Raw genomic sequence first — 20,335 nt, 5'->3', positions numbered from 1 at the left:
CTACCACCCGCTGCCGTTTACCCGCGACTTTCAGGTTTTCCCTGCGTCGCAGCGTGCTGGACCCTCCGGCCCGAAGCTCTCATCTGACCGCAACCTATCTTCCCCGACAACGTCTCCCTCCACCTTTGGTCCGGCCACTAGCGCAGTGAGTCTCGCACCCGGTCACAGATCCGACGAGGTTCTTGAAGTCGTTCCTGCTGCCGACAACCTGTCCACCACGAAGTGCGTTTTTTCGAAGTCCTCGGCCGATGGTCCTTCTGGCACGCTTGCTACCTGCACGTTTTCCACGAAAGCGACGGCACGCGACACCGTGGCCCCACCAGACTCCATGACGACCTCAGCTGGGCCAGCTGACCTTCCTGCAGACTCCCCGCCTGTCCCGGCACCTGTGGAGGCCCGCGACACCACTCACACTATGGACCCAGAGCCCGCTGTGACACTCCACGCCATCAGTTTCCCCTGCACACCGGGGCCTGCTGCTCAAAACCTCGTGGACGGCCAGCACCTATTAACATCATCCTCGATGTATCCTACAGAAGTTCAAGCCCCTGAGCATGCACGGCTGAACGTGCATGATGCTGTGACGATGTCAGGAAATCCCGAAGGCCGCACGCCTGGATCACCACAGGTGGAGCACACCGTGCGTGCCCCAACAGATGCGCAGTTAAACCATCCGCCTACCCCTGCGTACGCGTGCTTGAGCATTTCAACGCCGTCGACGGCCCATGACAACTGTGACGCCTCATACCCGCCGCTCGATCTCGCATCACCAAACGTCGGGTTTAGCTCGAAGAACGCGACGACTCATCGGCGTACGCCTACGCGTCACACGTCGTCAAAGGTCGGAAAAAGCAATCAGTGCCCTCTGAGCCGGCTCGTTATCACTGTAAACCATGTCGCACTTCATCTGTCCAAAGCGCACCGTTTCAAACTTATCTGCACCCTACTCGGCCGACCAGGCGGCCGCCGCAGCCGGTAATGTGCCTCCGGAAGCGACGGTACCAGCACGGTAAACACACTACCAGGGTTGACCGCACTCCCTGTCGTCGTTCCCACCGGCTCCAACATGGAAGTAACACTAGACCCTCCGGACTGGCCGTACTACGCTCATGCTACAGTCCATGTTTTAAGCATCAGTGTCCGAGTGCGCGCGACAATCGACCGCACCGAAACGGCCCGTGTGTGTTCTCGGCCCTTGACCATTTTTCACCTTGTCGTTGGTACTCGCTATCGACAAAAGTGTCCCTTCATCACGACCCTCGCCCGCTCCTTCCAACAGCGTGCCTGCCTAGCCACCCTCGTCCGCTGCGCCATTCCCAGTGTCGCCCACCAGAGACCCGCTGCTTACCGATGGCCCATCAACGTTGACAACCTAGACTTTCGAAATGAACACTTTATGGATTGTCGTTCATGTATATAGCTTTTGTCACTATTTTTTCTTTTTTTTTCATATGCCTTCGAATCGCGCAAAGCGCTAGGGGGGGAACCCTGTAGTGCCATCATCATCACCATCATTTCTTGATCACTGCGCCGCGCCTCTCGCGCAGCTGATGCTAGCTCGAGCTGCGCGAGGATTAGAACAAGCTAGCGCACTTGGTTTTGTCGGACGTGGACAGCCACCACGGCTCCGTTTGAGGCGTGGAATAAAGTGGCTCGAGAACGACACGAGCACGCTTGGCCGCCGTCTCATCTTCCACTCACTCGCTACACTTCCTTGAGCTCGAGCTGTACCGGGTCACGGTTCGTCCTCCTTGGCTCTCTTGAAAAAAAAAAAACTGCGTTAACCTCATTATGAAACCTTGTCTTTAATGCATAGAAAATAAATAAGGTTTCTTAACAGCGCTGTTCCCCAGTACTTGATTATGGTAGAAGTGAAGATGGTGTAACAAAAGACAGTTATGTAGATTTGGGGAATCTCGTATATTCGTCCAACTGGGGAAATGCTCAGTGTTTTTCTTTGGCCGGTGCTGCTTGGATTCCAATTCATCCAATGGTTTTCGGAGTCAAGCCTTGCAACCTGTTCCGGAAGAAACGACGAAAAATGATGGCGAGTAAAGGGTATAGTAAATCAAGGTTACATTAAGGGTATATCGAGTCAAATCAAATCAAAGTTTACTTACATCGCGAAGATGTGGGCAAGCTTGGACGAAAATCGAAATAGTTCGCTTTCGCAAACCGATAAAAAAATAACGTGCTTCAATGTCGTGGCCAAATAACAAATACGCAATTATAGATTGTCCAGAACTGCACCGGAAAAAATAAAGGATAAGAAAAGACAGTTCAATGCGATCCAGTGGGCCGCGCTCTACCGATAACTTTGAACTTCATTGTTGCTGACGTTGATGGGGAAAAGTATTCTCAGTCTGTTCGCTCATTATACTATAATAATTGAGCATCAATAGAAAAAAACTGCAATTCACCATGGTCTGCTACTGTGAGAAGTCAAGCAGCGTGGTAACCGGCAGTTTACAGTTTTTAGCAATATTTGGCTACGATACTGATGCAGTTCAGGATATCCTTTTCAACAAAAGAACTGTCATAACAAAGCTACGAATACAGTGGGAACAGCATGAGGAGTGTGAGCTGCATTTGGTGCGACCTCACTTCAATTCTAGATGTCTACTCAAACCATAGTGCTTCCTGTTTGGTACACCAGAACTTAAAAAAGAAAGTACGTTTTGCTAACTTTTTCTGGGTCCCACAACTCTTTGACCTGTGTGCAGCAGCCTCGAAAGAGAGTTCGTGCGACTCTTAAAGGAGAGTCATAAGGTGAAATGTCGGCATGACTGGAAGTTGGGCGAGTTGGCTCATATTCATTTCCGTTGTTGGTAGGGCGTAGTCCTGTGTTTATCAAATATCTTTTGTGATCGTCTTTCAGTGCATTTCCGAAAATTCCGATGTCGGAATACGATTGATTTGATTGATGATTTGATTTGTGGGGTTTAACGTCCCAAAACCACGATAAGATTATTAGAGACGCCGTAGTGGAGGGCTCCGTAAATTTGGACCACCTGGGGTTCCTTAACGAGCGCCCAAATCTGAGCACACGGGCCTACAACATTTCCGCCTCCATCAGAAATGTAGCCGCCGCAGCCGGGATTCGATCCCGCGACCTGCGGATCAGCAGCCGAGTACCTTAGCCACTAGACCACCGCAGCGGGGCGATGTCAGAATTCGAAACGAAAAGCCAGATGACTCACCTTTTTTTTTGTTTGAGTGAATGACGTTGGAAAGAAGGCTGAAAAGCATCTATTGTACCGTCTGAACGAGTGGAAGAACTGTGGACTCTACTCTTACTGTTAATACCACGTTGAGAGCAGGCTGGATGTAGAGTTACTGGATTGTTGAAAATCCTAAGTGCATTTTGTCTATGTTTGCAGTCCGTGTTTGTGCGGTCATTAAATTTTAACCATCTGTCGAACAATTACCGCCAGTTAGCGCCACAAAGATAAGTGATTGACATTTAGAGTATCGCAAGCATAAAGGAATGGAGGGAACCGGGCTCAAAATCTCCCCAAACGTGCACCTATATAGAACTCTATAGAAGTCTGGGGAGCTCTATAGAACTCGAGCCGGCAGCCTTCAGAGGCGAAGGGCCGGAGCGCATGAAAGTGGAGCGGCTGGGGGTGGACAACAGAAGAAAGGAGACGGCCCGCTGCGGTGGTCTAGTGGCTAAGGTACTCGGCTACTGACCCGAAGGTCGCGGGTTCGAATCCCGGCTGCGGCGGCTGCGTTTACGTTGGAGGCGGAAATGTTGTAGGCCCGTGTGCTCAGATTTGGGTGCACGTTAAACAAACCCAGGTGGTCGAAATTTCCGGAGGCCTCCACTACGGCGTCTCTCCTATATATATGGTGGTTTTGGGACGTTCAACCCCACATATTAATCAAAAGAAAGCAGACGGGGAGGTGGGGGCCTTGCAGGCAGAAGCAAAAAAATAACGGTGAATGAACGATAGCGTACATTCATCAGCAAGCTTTACACAAAAGCTCTGCAGCGTGTTCTTAAACAATTTGAATAACGTTAGCGCTGCGTAGCTTTGGTTTCTCTTGGTGAGGCCGTACCATACATACTGAAGTAATATGTCAACAAGACACCCAGCGCTTCACGGCCGGCATTGAAGTATTACAGATCATGCGTCGGAGCATTCCTTTTAAGCTTGCTGACGACTGTACAGGGTTAAATTATGTATATTTTCAATTTCCTGCATGCACGTATAAAGGTCGCATTATTACTGTGACCTTTATATAAGAACTCATGCAGGAAGTGACAAACGACCCTGGAGGCCTCGTGCAGCACATGTGCCTAAACTTGCCCACCCAATGCCAAGATTATTTACGAATCGGTATGAATATTCGGGAAACCAGTTGGCTTGACTGAAGTGAGCTGTATAAAATCCGGTGGCTCACGGGATTGTGAAACACGAAGCAGAGAGCTAAGAGAAAAGAAAAGAATGGGACGCAATATTTGAGCGAACATTGGTTATTGTATCATTTAATATTTAAAAACCCTCGCGTCATCGTCGTCGTGAACATTTTTATCATGGTTATGGTGATCGCCATGATCACAATTGTTATCACTTGAACAGCAAGTATATAATGAAAGGCAACGTCAAATACGTATATCCGAAACAGCGAGCTGCACGAATACTTCATCTGCCTCAAGAAGAAAGGAAAAGCTTGGAAACTCCTAAAGGAGCGTTCTTTAGCAGCGAGTACACAGGCGCTTGTGCGCCGGCAGTGCACTTGCTACTATACAGCAACTATAGAACTAACAGCAGGGCTATAAAATTATTTAGAATTACTTTGAAGCCGTCGCGTTTGTTCTTTCGCACCTGGCGTAGGGCTGCTATCCTTTCGAGCGGCTCTTGACGTGGCTGGCCATCTGGGGGTCCTTCTTTCCGTGCTTGAAACCGTGGTCGGCGCCACTGGTGTTGGTCTTCTCGGTCTTGGCCCCGGGACTCATTCGGGGCGCATCCAGGGCTAAGTCGGAATCAGCCACTGCGAGAGTCATGTAGTCAGATAAAGTACGTGGTTCCGTTTCACTATACCATGTTCATTTAGTACCTAAGAATGCCAATAACTTGACTGGCATAGGAAGAAGCAGCCCAAAGAAGAATAATACTGAAACATTGTCCGAATATGCAGCTGTACCTTTTTATTACAATAGCAATTTTATGGACACTCTCGGCAGAATTTGGCCGCCAGCGTCACTCACCATATATGTACACGCATTTAAATAGATGAAAACGCAAGAAAGAAAGAACTCCAGAAAAAGACTCTGGCGCGCGGAATTGAACATGGGACCTCCGCGTCATGAATTGGAGGCGTTAGACACTGAGCCACCGCGGGGCACCTCTTTCAACGTTCGAACGGCAAGCTATTTATATCTACCACTTACCGCTGTTGGCGGGCATCTCGGGGGGGGGGGGGGACTAACATGTTTTCAGCATTATTAGCAAGATGACGCAATGAGCGCATGGCGGCTCTCATCTCTCACGCGTACTTTGGCCCGCATAGAAGAGGGGAGTAGATGATCTCTCGCGCTCCCTTATCTCCCTGTGAGGAGGATCATATGTCTTGGCTGGCGTTGGGCTTGCACTAGAACGATTCTGTTGTAGTTACGGGGTGCAGAAAGGTCACTGCAATCGTTCCACAGCCTCTGTTTGAGAAAAAGGCGCGCTTTTCAGACACAGCAAAGTAACAACTGAGACGCTTATTCGCGTTCATCTGTACCTGTGAGTACATTTCGTGCGTCATTTGTTTGTCAAAAACGCTCGGCACGTTTCAATCTGCTTGCTATTCTGTGCGTGACCTTCCAATTTGTTGCTATCGCGTTCATTGCTTCGCCTTTGCGGCAAAGCTGTGATTTTTTTCTGCATTTCCCGACGAGGCTCATTTGAAGCCATACGCATAGCGTTAAAAAGGGTTATGAAAGTCCAGCGCACCTATTAAAAAGAATGTGCTGGCAAGATTTTGTAATGACGTTAGTAAAAGAGATAATCCTGCAGAACTATCGCGTCTACCACAGGCGGTAATACATGATCCCCACCACGGCGGCCAGTTTTATTTCCTTAGCACTACTATGAATTGCATAATTTTTTAGATGACCTCAGTTTTACACCACAAGCGTATCTGCGCCTTTATACTGTCGGCACTTGTGCTCGCGTGTCTCCTCTTCTCGTCTTTTTCTGTGGCGCTCTTTCATAATAACGATAATGCGCACTTTGCCTGAGGAAAATGTCGCACAAACATGATCCTTCGTTATCTTAAGCGATATTTTCCATAGCAGTGTTACGAAATTTTTCGCCTTTCATGTCCAGCGAAGATGTTAAACGCCCACGTTGAAGCCGAAATTCGCAACAGAATGCTCCTTTTCTTACCCGTATACCCCATATTGAACCGAATTACACTGCACACATGCTAAAGCATGATAGCATAGTTGGACAACATTCACGTAACCTACCAAAACTGCAATGCTTGGGAAAGCTAGTACTGGTTATGAGGGAATTTTAACAGTATACAAAAACAAAAACTAAAGGAAAAACGTATAGTATGTGTGCCGTTCATTTTATTGCGATAGAATTTACATGGACACTCTCGGCTGAATTTTGCCGCCGGCGTCGGCATTCATGTCATGCACCGTATATGTATACGTATCTATATATGTGAAAACGCAAGAAAGAAAAAAAATCCAGAAAAAAAAACACTTTGCTGCGCGGAATTGAACATGGGACATCTGCGTCGTGGAATCAAGGCGCTATAGCCACTGAACCACCCCGGAGAACGTTTTTCACTGTTCAAACGGCAAATTTTTTATATCTACCGCTTACCGCTGCTGTGTTTTCGGCATTGTCAGAAAGATGGCGCATTGAACGCACGTCGCAACATTGCGCAGGGGCGCCCGCTCTAATCTCCTATACGCGTAGATTGTCCGGCTTAGAGAAGAAGAGCTACGCTTCCAACGCGCCCTTATATCGCGGTGGCGAGGACGGGAGGATCGTACGCCTTGGCAGGCCTCGGGCTTTACGTGGAACTATTCTGCTGTACTTAACGGTCGCGCAAAGATCACTGCAATTGTTGCATTCTCCGTTCGCAAAAAGCGCGCCCTTTTCAGATTCAGTGAAGTAACAAATAACATGTTTATTCGCGCGCATCCGTACCTGTGAGTAAGTTTCGTGCGGAATTTGTGCGCGAAAAACGCGGGGCACGTATCGATCAGCTTTCCATTCTGCGTGTGACTTTTCGAATTGTTGCTATTGCGTTCATTGTTTCGCCTTTGCGGCAAAGCTGAGACTTTTTTTTAGTCTTGCTTTGAATGCGCGCCATCTAAATCAATGATGAATAACGGAAACGTTACAGGTGGCACGGTTAGACATGGACAGCAAAATGAAGCGACACGGCGTTTCCTCGTCATAATACACGACATATTCAGCCCTGTAACATCGAGCGTTGCGTTATAGCATTGTATCGAAGGCGGAGCTCCCTACTGCCACCATGACACCGGGAGATTCATTGCCCATGAGCTATAAGGACAAACGCTGGAGCGAAGTTTTGCGGCCTGGGTTTTCATGCTGGTTTTTCTTTCCAGTGTTTCTGTGTATTTTTAACGAGTATCATATCACAAAGCAACAACCAAACAGGCCACGAACACTGCCATGCGCGTTTTATTTTGATATATCGGGATTTCATTTTCAAAGACTTAGCAACGCTCAGCGCAAACCATGCGACATTGTTTGAAAAGTTTCAAAATTTTTTGAGACCACTGAGGTAAGATTACTCGCTGGATGCAATTAGTATAGCTTATTCGGGAGCTTAGACGGCCGCCAGTCGTGGCGCTGGAATATTCAATAGCGCATCGATAAAAGACGAAGCATTTTATGCTTTTACTACTTAGCGGATTAGCGGCGACCGTTGTTTTGTTCCCTGCTATGAGTTTACATTGATCGACTATCGGGTCTGGAACAACAAAGTGTCGTGTTCAGAACTGCACGAGCGACGTCTGCAGCCGTAGATTTAAAACATTTGAGCATTTGCGGTGCCAGCAATGTACTTCCGTTGTGTTTTTCACCCCTGTTTATCCATGTGAATGCTACCACCACTTGGGCCTTCAAAAGTGCTGTAAACGGTTTAGTGAAAAACAAAAGAAAAAGATAAGACAGAAAACAAGTAAGAGAAAAGAATGAACCGTTCTCGGTATTATATGGCATGCGAAGGATCGAGAATTAGTTCACAGTATAAAAAGCACCGATTCAGGCGATGGCACTTTTTTTAGGTGATCTTGCAGTTGACAACTATTTTGACAGTCAAACAATAATTGAGGCCACGGCCAATAAGAAGGACGGAAACTGCAACACTGGCACACCGTTGGCGACGGGCATGCTCAGGCGTGGCCCATTTGAAACTGCAAATGTCTCTCGTGCTTGTTTTAAGTGCTACGCTTCGTCGTTCCAGGCATGTGTGTTGACGACTGTAAAGCATGCATCGCTTCTACTCTACCTTCCGATTTTTCGGGCTCAACTTGATGATTTGATATGTGAAATTTAACGTCCCAAAACCACCATATGATTATGAGAGGCGCCGTAGTGAAGGGCTCCGGAAATTGCGACCACCTGGGGTTCTTTAACGTGCACCCAACTCTGAGCACACGGGCCTACAACATTTCCACCTCCATCGGAAATGCAGCCGCCACAGCCGGGATCCGAACCCGCGCCCTGCGGGTTAGCAGCCGAGTACCTTAGCCACTAGACCACCGCGGCGGGGCAGGGCACAACTTCGCTCAAATGAAAAAAGTTTCCGTATATCCGAGTCGTACTGGAGTCTTCCTCACGGTAACTTGACAATCTGTGATACTCACGGTTGTCAAACTCATTGGGGAACTCGTGCTTCCTCGCCTTGTGACCCGAGTGCTGCTTCCTTGTGACTGCGTATACGAGAAGCGAGACAGGGCGTGCTGTAATCCCTGACAGAGAAATGTCTCGGTAATGTATTAACTTTGTGGTGCGCAAGCTACACGAAGCCCCGCAAGGTGAACGAAGGATTACGAAAAGATTTATCTACATGTACATAGATTCATATCTCGAAGTGCACGTTATGTTTAAGCCCTAATTTGTATACTCTTAACACTTTCTAAAAATTCTAGCCTTTCCTAAATGCTACGATGCCTGGATGTGATGATGACATTACGCAAGTTTATTTCTTTATAGTTTTGCTGCCCAATGGAGCAAGTTCTGAAGCATGAAGGGATTATCCTGCTAGTAAAAACGAGGTCATGACCACGCTCTTTCTATGGTGTTAGTTTAAATACACCTTCCCCCCCCCCCCCCCCCCGCGAGCTTTGAATGAGTGGCTGGATCCACCTATGTACTCATCATTGCCATGCATGACAGCTGATTGATCACAGCGTTAAAGTTCCATATAATATTGTAGGCAACTCTAAGGGATAACCGACAGCTGCGGTGCGAAGGAGGATAGAGCCTGTGACGCGGTACTCACACCTCGGTACGACGGTGGTTATGATGATGAGCATGGCGATTAGCACGAGGAACAGCGTGCCGCACACAATGAGTATGGTGAGGAGGTTGTCCGTGTTGAACGTGGCCTTGCGCCTTGGCGGAACTTGGATTATGCTGCGACAAGTGAACACGACGGGCTTCAATTCAAGACAGTTTTCAACGCATAGACATTTCGATCTATTCTCACAGAATACGCTTCTCGTAGGTCGAGATCACAACGGCGAAAATGAAATAGGACGAGAAATATAACTTCTACTTGGCCAATATCTCGAGTCATGCGACCAAACGGAATCTGAAGTGCGCTTCAAGTACTGCGAATCTACAGAAACATTGAGCGTGTGTTGTGAACGAGCCACCTAGGTGCGGGACGCATGGTTCCTATTTATTCACACAGTGAAGTTCACTAAGTCCAGCAGCGTAGATTGATGAATAAGTTAGAATGTGAAGAATTCTGAAATTAGTCACCTCCGCTCTGCGCTCTTTGCAGATTGACTTGCAAATTTACCACCGGCCTGATTAAGATTCATAAGTGTGTAGTCAGTTGGGCCTATACCGTGCTTAAAATTGCCTGCAGATAGATGACACGATGAGTTTTTTTTACAACACTCGATGCATATGCGACAAGCATTAGGCTAAACAGAGTAACAGCTCGTTAATTCAAACTCAAAAAAGACTATAAAATTGTTGGAAGTAAGCAGAGTTCGTATAAGCGGGCAGACTCTAGAATGAACAAACATCGCGCGGAAAGAACCCAGACAAGCCATCTAAGGGCTTGCATCCGCAAATAAGGTGATAGTACGCGTTTATGGCTGGCAATTTTCTTTGGACCAGAGCCGGGTGCCTGTTCGAACTAGCTATAAGCTCAAATTAGCTGAGCTAGAATGACTAAGCTTCTGCAGTATTTGTTGTTCGTGCATCGCTTTATGCTGCTCTAAAAACGACCAAAGTTCAGGGAAACATGACGGCTCTATGTGATGAGAGATCGTTCAACAGGGATTGCCACTAAAATCATCATTCCGGCAAGTGGTTTTGGCTTTGTCAAGACACAACTCCTGTTTACTGGTTTAAAACATTGCTATATTGAGCGAAGTTCTCTGTCCAACGATTTCTGGTCCCTTTATAATCATGATAGACGTACGCAGACGTCCTTCTTTGTCTACACACGGTATTTAATTAAACAAAAAAGCGGTCCCTCTTTCTCGTCCCCGTGAGACAGCCTGATACGACCATTAGCCTCAACGTAAGGTTGGTTCACATAATATATGAGAACACTTTCAGGTATCTGTGTAGGCAGCCAAGCAAGTTCACGCTCACATCTCTAATTGCGACGTACATGCGCAAATTCTTAAATCTATCTACATGCATACTTTCGAAATTGAGACAGACAGACAGACAGACAGACAGACAGATAGATAGATAGATAGATAGATAGATAGATAGATAGATAGATATATAGATAGATAGATAGATAGATAGATAGATAAATAGATAGAACAGACAGACAGACAGACAGACAGACAGACAGACAGACAGACAGACAGATAGACAGACAGATAGATAGATAGATAGCTAGATAGATAGATAGATAGATAGATAGATAGATAGATAGATAGATAGATAGATAGATAGATAGAAGACAGACAGACAGACAGACAGACAGACAGACAGACAGATAGATAGATAGATAGATAGATAGATAGATAGATAGATAGATAGATAGATAGATAGATTACGCATCTAAAAGAAGGAGTGATCTTACTATCGTCTGGGACTTCGTGGCGGCGGCATCCCGTACATGTAGTTAGGATATCCCGGATCGTACATAGCTGCAAAATATAGGAGACAGCTTTTGGCAAAGCGCTACCTTTCTTGTTGTTATCGATGTCATACGAACCAGGCATATATGCGTTCTCCACAAGTTTTAGTATTCAGCGACATCATGCAAAAGGTACACAGCTCCTGGGCGGAATCGTAGCATAGCGTTAGAATGTTGCTGCTTTAACATCGGTACATGGAGCAAGATGTTACTGCCAAAGCTGTTAAATTCAGCCAGCGGTGAACGGAAGTAGAAATTTGGGCATGCTTCACCTATCTTTAAGGAATGGATATATTAGGTATCAGCTACTCAGGAGGCATGACTGCCAGCTCTGTGATTGATGGCGGTGATCTAGGCGCATTTCTTTTTGTATACGTTCGAATGCTCCAGCATGTTCTTTCTTTTTTGGGGGGGAAGGGAGGGGGAAGCTCCTTAGGGTGTGGGTAGTTCCCCCTTTGTTTGTATGTAGTATGTATCTAGCAACATTTTTTTTGGGGGGGGGGGGCTCCTTGGGGTGTGTGTAATTTCTTCCTCCGTTTGTGTGTAGTATGTGTGCAGCAACGTTTTTTTTGGGGAGGGGGGAGAGGGGGCCTTTAGTGTGCGGGTAGTTCCCTAGTCCGTTTTTATGTGGTATGTGTGCAGCAACGTTTTTTATTAAGCGGAAGGCAAGCTCTTTAGGGTGTGGGTAGTTCCCTCCTCCGTTTGTATGTAGTATGTGTGTAGCAACGTTTTTTATGGGGAGGGAGGCAAGCCCCTTAGGGTGTGGGTAGTTCGCTCCTTTGTTTGTATGTAGTATGTGTGTAGCAACGTTTTTTGGAGGAGGAGCTCCTCAGGGTGTGGGTAGTTCCCTCCTCTATATGTAGTATGTGTGTAGCAACGTTTTTTATGGGGAGGGAGGCAAGCTCCTTAGGGTGTGGGTAGTCCGCTCCTTTGTTTGTATGCAGTATGTGTGTAGCAACGTTTTTGGAGGGGGAGCTCCTCAAGGTGTGGGTAGTTCCCTCCTACGTTTGTATGTAGTATGCGTACAGCAACGTTTTTTTAGGGGGAGGGAGTTTTTTAGTGCGCGGGTAGTTCCTTCGTTCGTTTGTATGTAGTATGTGTGTAGCAACGTTTTTTTGGGGGGGAGGGGGGCTTCCTGGGTGTGGGTAGTTTCCTTATTCGTTTGTCTGTAGTATATGTGTAGCAACGTTCTTTATGGGGCGGGAGGTAAGCTCCTTAGGGTGTTGGTAGTTACCTCCTTTGTTTGTATGTTGTATGTGTGTAGCAACGTTTTTTAGGAGGGGGGCTCTTTAGGGTGTGGGTAGTTCCCTCCTTCGTTTGTAGGTAGTATGTGTGAAGCAACGTTTTTATGGGGAGGGAGGCAAGCTCCTTGGGGTGTGGGCAGTTCCATTTTTTGTTTGTATGTAGTATGTGTGTAGCAACGTTTTTTTTTGGGGGGGGGGGGAGTTTTTAGCGCGCGGGTAGTTCCCTCGTTCGTTTGTATATTCACAGAATATTCACATATTCACAGAGTGAATGACGATGAGTGGGGCGAAGCATCCGTGCCTCCATCCGATGTCTGCTCTAGTGTGATAGAAGCGGACGGACGGACGCTTGGACGGACAGAAAGACAAACAGAAGAACCAATGAACGGACGCTTCGCCCCAATCATCATCATTTACTCCGTGAATACGCTGTAAAGTTTTTGTACTTTAGAAGTAGTTACGTGGATCACGCAACCATTTGGAACAAAGCACTGGACTGTGGTGGGGATATTTAAGAAGTGGCAAACAAACATCAAGGTACAGAGATTGTATTCGGAGATACCCTTTCAAAATCAGAAATGACTTGGGCGTCAGAGAAAGCTCAACTTAGCATCAATGATAAACACAGCAGTGCCTTTGCACAGGAGTAGGCAATAAAGGCCGTTTTAGGTCAATACTGTGGGATACTGTGGGAGACGATGGCGCAATTTTTCAATGACACAGAGCAGTTTCGTGCTGCGTAAGTTGTTTGAGAGGACATGTCCACAAACATGTGCATTCAAAGCAACGAGGTTAAAAAATCATATCTTCCACTAAATGGAACCATGTGGGAATGCGAAGCAGCGCTGGCGTTCACTTGTGTTTCTATTTGTTGTTTCCATTTGTATGTCTCTGTGTATGTTTTCTTTGTGTGAGTTTTGTACATGCTGTGTACCGCTTATGTTACACCCCTCCCATAGGTGTGTGTTACCACGTTCCTGCTAATTACCCGCTAAGTGAACACCCACCACTGCTAATGGAGTGCTACCAAGTGAGAGCGCGTAGTATTATGTACGAGGGCATGCCGCCCAGCTGTGACGGAGAGGTCAACGGAAGAGAAGAAACGAAGCGGAGGCAGCGTTCTGCCACCTCCTCTAACCCACCTCGTCCGAGGAGTGGTGGTAGAGTTGATTGATTGATTGATTGATTGATTGATTGATATGTGGAGTTTAACGTCCCAAAACCACTATATGATTATGAGAGACGCCGTAGTGGAGGGCTCCGGAAATTTAGACCACCTGGGGTTCTTTAACGTGCACCCAAATCTGAGCACACGGGCCTACAACATTTCCGCCTCCATGAGTGGTGGTAGAGTTAGCGCATGAGCAGCGGGTAAGTGGATGGTCACTGAGGGATGGTCACAGCCCCGAGCAAAAACTGCTTCGCATCAAATAACAGAGCACGTCTACAGATACTTACGTGCCAAGGCGGGGTTGGAGGGAGTGGGGATGACTGGTTGGCCGTACGCGTCGGTGGCGTACGGCTGTGGCCCGTACGGCACGGTGGCCGGAGTGGCCGCGTAGGAAGGATCTGCGAACTGCCCGGCAGCTTGCGGCGCCGCGTAGGTGCCACCGGGCGGGTAGACGCCCTGCCCGTACGGTGCCTGCTGGCCGTACGCATCCTGCTGGACGTACTGCATAGGCACCGCCTGCACAACGGACATTCGAATGAGTATGTCGTTCAGTTGGTATGAAAAGAAACCTGGACTGCACTGATTCCGCAACAGGTTACTGCATCGTACATACGGTTCAAGAATTTGACGATTGCGCGGTACGCTTACTCGCTGTGGCCACTGTACTCTATTGTCTCCTTGTGGCGCTAACTGTACGATATATACAGTTGGCGCCAGATGTAAGAGTACAATGGAGTGGCCACCGAGAGTAAGCGTACCATGCAATGGTGACCTGCTGGTTGTTTCGTAGCCCTCGCCTGGTAATATACAGGGTAGCTATGGTTTATCAGGCAAGTTTATCTACGTTTGTACACTGACACTGCCGTGGTGCATGACACTCACACTGACACTACCGTGGTGCTGACTCTTTGTACTGTAGTCACGAGAATACATAGATATAGGGTTACATATTTTCTGGCCTGTCGCGATCAGCAAGCATAGCGGTGAAATGCACCCGATTCCACAATGAGTATGACATTTGTCGAGGACAAACTGTGGTATCGGGCCCATTTCGGTTCTGGTTTCGTTTTCGGTATGTAGCCCTCAGGGAGCGCTTTCCGGATGTATATTACGAGTGATTGTGGTGGCCTACAATCACTCGCAACAATATTATGCCGTGGGAATCATAGAGTTAACATACGGATATGTATTAACTCTATGGCGGTAAGAATAAAGAGTTTGCACCTGGGTCTCAGCTGTCTCGGCTGGCGCTCCGGGTGCCGGCATTTGTTCGCCGTCGCGTCGCGTCCGACGAGCGATACAACAGCAATCCACGTCTACCGCCTCGGGCTCACTATAACTATCCACCAAAGGCATTCTTCTCAGTGTTCTTTAACCCGGGTACACTCACCTTGGTAGCTTAGCAGGCCCCGCGATGCACTGCTAAGCTTGAGGACGCGGGTTCGATTCACGGACAGTGACAGCCACATGTCGTTGAGGCCGAAGTGCATGAACACCCGTGTACCTAAATTCAGGTGTGCGTTGAAGGCACCAGGTGGTAAAAGTTAATACTGAGTCTTCCACTACGGCGTGTCCCATAACCATATCGTGGTTTTGACACGTCAAACGAACGAAATCGTTCGCTAGCTTGCACACAGCGAGAAGGAGAGCAAAAGTACTGCGACGACACATAATTATCGACATTTTACGTGCCGAAGCATCATGATTATTGAAAACGACGTAGTTGGGTGCTCCAGGAATTTCGACCATCTAATATTCTCGAACGTGCACTGCAATTAAATAGCGAATTTCACTCGCTGAGTGGCAGCAAGTTTTCTTGCTGTGTGGACGAGAATCTGTATTCCGCTAGTAGATTCGCAGCAAGTTCAAGTTTTCCACTGGCAGATTTGGAGCAACGCACACTGCGACGGAGCGTTCCGCACGCTTCATCTTGCAGAGACAAATTTCGCTGGAACTGCGAGACTGCGTGGTTGGCGCTTGCGGTACAGTCGGGCTGCTAGGTTGTCTTCGGCCTTTTTCGAGGCATGCAGTTTCTAGTCTACCCTGTGCACTTGTTAACATTCCTAAAATGGCGTCGTTTAACTCTGCTGGTCGTGCCGCTGCCGGTTTGCTTCTCGCTTTAAGCGACAGCGAGAGCGCTAGTTCTGCTTGCTGTAGCAGCAGCGAGCACGACGAGCCATAGGTGCTATACTAAACTATGTGTGAGCAAACGTTTGCTGGCCCGCCGAGTGCACGGCCGAGGATAATCGACTACGTCGAGAAGGTTTCCGGTAGCAGTTTAGTGACGTATACGCGTAAACAACTTGCGCAATGACCTCACGCGGGGCCTTCTCGTGTTCCACACGCAGATCTGGCTTGGAGGAATCCGAGTGCTCACTCCAGGAATTAAGTGGCCGATTCGGATCTACTAGTAGTTTTCGCCCTAATCGCAAGGGCTTTCAGCATCGTGCTTTCATTGAAAATGTGGCCGCCTTGAGCGGGATTCAGTCCCGCGGTCACCAGTCAAGCACCTCAACCACCGCAGTGGGGTACCTTCGCGCCATATAGTACGCGCAGGGTGCATTTGCATTGAACGCGCTGAAATTTATCTCTTCTTTTTTGACAATAATGAATACTTTTTATAATGTCAGGCGTCGCTGATGAGTAGATCTGTGAGGCTTTGTGGAACAAGCTGGTGGCGGAACGATGGCATATGCTGTCCCCACTTCAGCGAGGTGCCGCAGTGATTAGTGACAGCTCTACCGACGCGTTTCGAGGTTTCGGTAAATAGTTAAAATTGTGTAGCCACTTCGGCTAATCAAAACAAATAGTGTCACTCACCATCACAACGCCGTTAGCTGCCGGCCGGCTCAACCTCTGAGCCGCGCGCTGCACTTCGTCGTCGTCGGCAGTGAGACCTCGGTGACTGCTTGCCTGTTTGCCCCATGGTTAATAACCACAGCGGGATATCGGCGAAAATTCTGGCGATCGATGTAAGCTGTGAGTAAAAAAAGACGGGGTAAGGAAAATAAGAATGCTCGAATCCTTGCGTGATTCACTTCTTGCGGTTGTTGTTCTCTTGTTCATTGTTATCGATGCGCTGATCATCATGTTTCTTCAATGACATCGTTTCATTACTTAAATTTCTCTGCAAGATTGAAGAGGCTCCAATGGCAAATGCTAAGTCGAAGCTCATTGTTGAAATAACTTCCCATACACGCCGCAGTGCTTCTTTCAGGCCAAAGAAATGCTCATTTAGAAAGAAAATCACGCTTTAATGGTCCGCACATTGTTAGGGCATTTCGAATACTCCGCCTGACGAGGCCCTCTGGCGTAATAGATGCCTTGCCCAACGTTGCCCGCCTTTACAGTTCGGCAGCCGAAGCCACAGCTTTGGTTGACCACCAACAGAAGTGGAGTAGCAGCATTGCGAAACTAGCCATCCACAGCATCAATAACGACCATAGAAAATTGTCGAGATAGATCTCTAGGCATGGCACTAAGCCACTTCGAGCGTATGGATTGGTTCTGTGGCACCCAGTGGAAAGTCATGTTGGTTTATTTATATGCTGTAGCTCAATCCGCGTTTATCAAATCAAATCAAATCAAATCAAATTTTTATTTTCATTTTTCAGAAAAGTATGGAGCGGCCCCAAAACGCTACTGTGAGAAGTAGCTTGACGAGGCGGACGCCCCTGAATTGACAGCTTTGGAAAACACACCGAAGAATTACAGAGTCATCAATGGCGCAAATTAAACAAAAATAGCAGTACTGTACGCAGAGATGATCGCGAATGACCCACGAAAATACCAAAAATCAACACCACCAAGAAACACTGATACCTACAATCAAAACGTCCTCTCAGATGAGACAGTTCATGGTCAAATTTATTTCAAAAGTGTACATCAACACAAATAATAACAATATACGGATCACACACAATTAGAAATAACATAGTCAGGCGGCAGAACATATGCTTAGTAAACAGTTGTTTGGTGGGCGACATATATCAAATTTCAGAAATAACACAGTCAGGCCACAAAAATACGCTTTGCGAATGGTTATTTGGCAGGCGATATATATCAATAGCGTTATCTGTAAATTTATTCAATAGATGTGGCAGTGTATACGTTATCGTCATAAGTTAACATCATTCGGGCATCCGACCAAATCCCATGTACACGGAGTTTTGTCGAACTTAGCGACGTTCATGCTCGTGCAAGAAAGGAAGAAAAACGAGAGGAACAGACAGACAGACAATGAATTTTACTTGGGTCCTGATTGGAGGGATGTTAACCGGTTTGGCAGGAATATTAACATGCAGGGATGGTAAGAGGCAGGGGCGTTGGCAGGTAGGGATGTTGACGATTCGCTTCGTGGAAATGCGTTAATGTACGGAATTCGCAACACAATCTTGACGGGTGCGCTTCTAGGTAATGAGATTTTTTTGCCAGACAATGAAGGACTCTCGTGCCCTGCAGCTACATAATCCTAAATAACCAAATACTTATCATCAAAATCTGCGTGCTCAGTACGTGTTCGTCTTCTCTCCATTAAGACCATCAAGTTTCTTCTCTCCATTAAGACCATCAAGTTTCTTACAAAATCTAGAAAGTAAAGTAACATTATAAAAATCGAGCAGATGACTTCAAGGAAAAACAACAGGCGAAGATGATTGATGGAACAGCAAAAACGTGCACTGACAAGAGATGCATTTCAGAAAGTGAACGAACAATTCGTACATTCCAATCTATTTAATCAATCAGCCCTGGGGTAGAATGTCGGACACGTTTGCTCTTTGTTCAGTTCTCGAACATTTGCTTCTCGGTGCTGCGATAGCTAGCTATTCGACAATGGTAGCTGACTTGCGGCCAAGCTCCGGAGCATAATGAAACGTTCCATAATCTAGCACGGATTATATAAGTACATCATACCGTCTGCTGTGACGTATGCATGTTCTCATGCACGCAGGAATTTCGTGATTCGAAAAATATTTTGAATTGAGTACGAAAATGAAATGAAATAAACGCTTTTGCTATTCTTCGTGGAAGAACTGCTACAGCAACGCTAAGATCTCGGCCACTGTTGTGTTTGACAGGGAGGTCTGGCGTTAGTTCAGCCTTCACTAATATGTTTAGCCGGATAGACCATGTTCTGTCGGTGCACCCAAGACTCCTCTCCAGATATTTCATTTGCTAAAAAAGCTACAGCAGTTAGGGAGCGTTCCATGGCCGTCTTCCACCTATCCGCAAGCACAAACAATAGCTCCTGTGAGAGCCACTCCAGCCTAAATCATCAGATGAAATGTTTCCTATACCCAGGTAGTATAGTAGCTGGTTGACAAGTTTATTTATTGATTGATTGATGTATTTAATAATTTATTTATTTATTCATTTACATTAAACTACACGTCGTGTGGACCAACCAGGGGTCAAGGTGTATGCTGCATGAGATGTGCGTACACGACAAAAATGAAAATAAGAAGCGAGGCAAGGTTAAGAACTATCAGCTCGAAAATTAAAATTAGTGTTTCATAAATAAGGGTGAGAGCTTTAGTGCTCAGCCAAAGACAACAGATAGAGGGCCCATGCTTATGCCTTTGCCCATTGTCAGCTATTCGTTAAAGGATTAATGAAATATGCACGTTTCTGTCCTCTTATGTTGTGCCATGTCTTTCGCATTTGTTTCAAAGTGTGGAGTTTTTTAGGGGTGAAGCTCCTCACGCCTTTGGTCGTATGTCCCGTGTCATCGTCGTCGTCGTCATATAGTAGCCACCTCTCGTTTAGTCCTTAGAATGTTCGTTGAATGGTGGTACTTGTAAATGCTGAATATATGGTGAAAACATGCGAGACTGCGGTACTTGTAGTATTCACTGGACACGCCCGTCCATCCAAGCCTGCTTCCGTCCGTCCGTGCGTCTGTCTATGCGTCTGTCTGTCTGTCCATTCATCCTCGTATCCATCCGTCCGTCCGTGCTTCACCCCACTCGTCATCATTCACCTCGTAGATATGCAGTGTTTTCTTTGTTTTTAGGTACATGCTTTGGGTTTTCTTACCACGTCGGCTGTATTTTCTGCTGGCCTCTTGCCGAAGGATGGAGGCCATTGAACGATTCCTGGGCGATTGACTCTTTGTATAGCATCTATCCTCAAAGAATCAGTGGAACACAGATAAAAGATACAGAAATCCAGCTTGGGCAAAACATAATGAAACCAACAGACAACGAAGCCATGGAAAGTACAGGGAACATCATCTCTGGTTTTAAGTATTAAGCGTAGTTAATGTGACGTATATGTAGAAAGGAGTCCACGTGGACGAAAAAGCAACTTAGCTGCCGTAAGGAAGTGAACCTACAAACTCAGAATAACGCATCCGATGCTTTCCCAAGTAAACAGCGGCTGTGGCGGATATACCCCATCCACTTTACTGGGTGTTTATCGGCCTTTAAACTTGGGTGCATTAGCCAGTGCCCCAGGGAAGTGGATGGCAGAGCAACTGCCGCCGTAGATCAGTTGATAGAGAAAGAGACGCGTTATCCGAAGGCTGCAGGCTCGCTTCTTACAACTGTGGCAATGCTGCTTTATCGTCCATTTAGGTCTTTTAAAATGTGAA

At 46.9% G+C, this 20,335-nt stretch overlaps 1 protein-coding gene across 1 annotated transcript; it reads right to left on the bottom strand.

Annotated features, from left to right (window-relative positions):
• Positions 1-1,896: 1,896 nt before the first annotated feature.
• LOC142771420 (uncharacterized) lies at positions 1,897-14,261 on the bottom strand. The gene is made up of 6 exons (XM_075872900.1): positions 14,031-14,261; positions 11,272-11,338; positions 9,493-9,626; positions 8,855-8,920; positions 4,833-4,998; positions 1,897-2,017 (listed from the first exon to the last, which is right to left on the bottom strand). The coding sequence occupies exons 1-5, from the start codon at positions 14,248-14,250 to the stop codon at positions 4,847-4,849; spliced, it is 639 nt and encodes a 212-aa protein (XP_075729015.1). The 5' UTR covers positions 14,251-14,261; the 3' UTR covers positions 1,897-2,017; positions 4,833-4,846.
• Positions 14,262-20,335: the final 6,074 nt, after the last annotated feature.

This window comes from Rhipicephalus microplus, chromosome 9 (assembly GCF_043290135.1).
Source record: "Rhipicephalus microplus isolate Deutch F79 chromosome 9, USDA_Rmic, whole genome shotgun sequence".
NCBI lineage: Eukaryota > Metazoa > Arthropoda > Arachnida > Ixodida > Ixodidae > Rhipicephalus > Rhipicephalus microplus.
The sequence above is the reverse complement of the archived record's forward strand: the minus strand, read 5'-3'. Positions and strand labels throughout refer to the sequence as shown.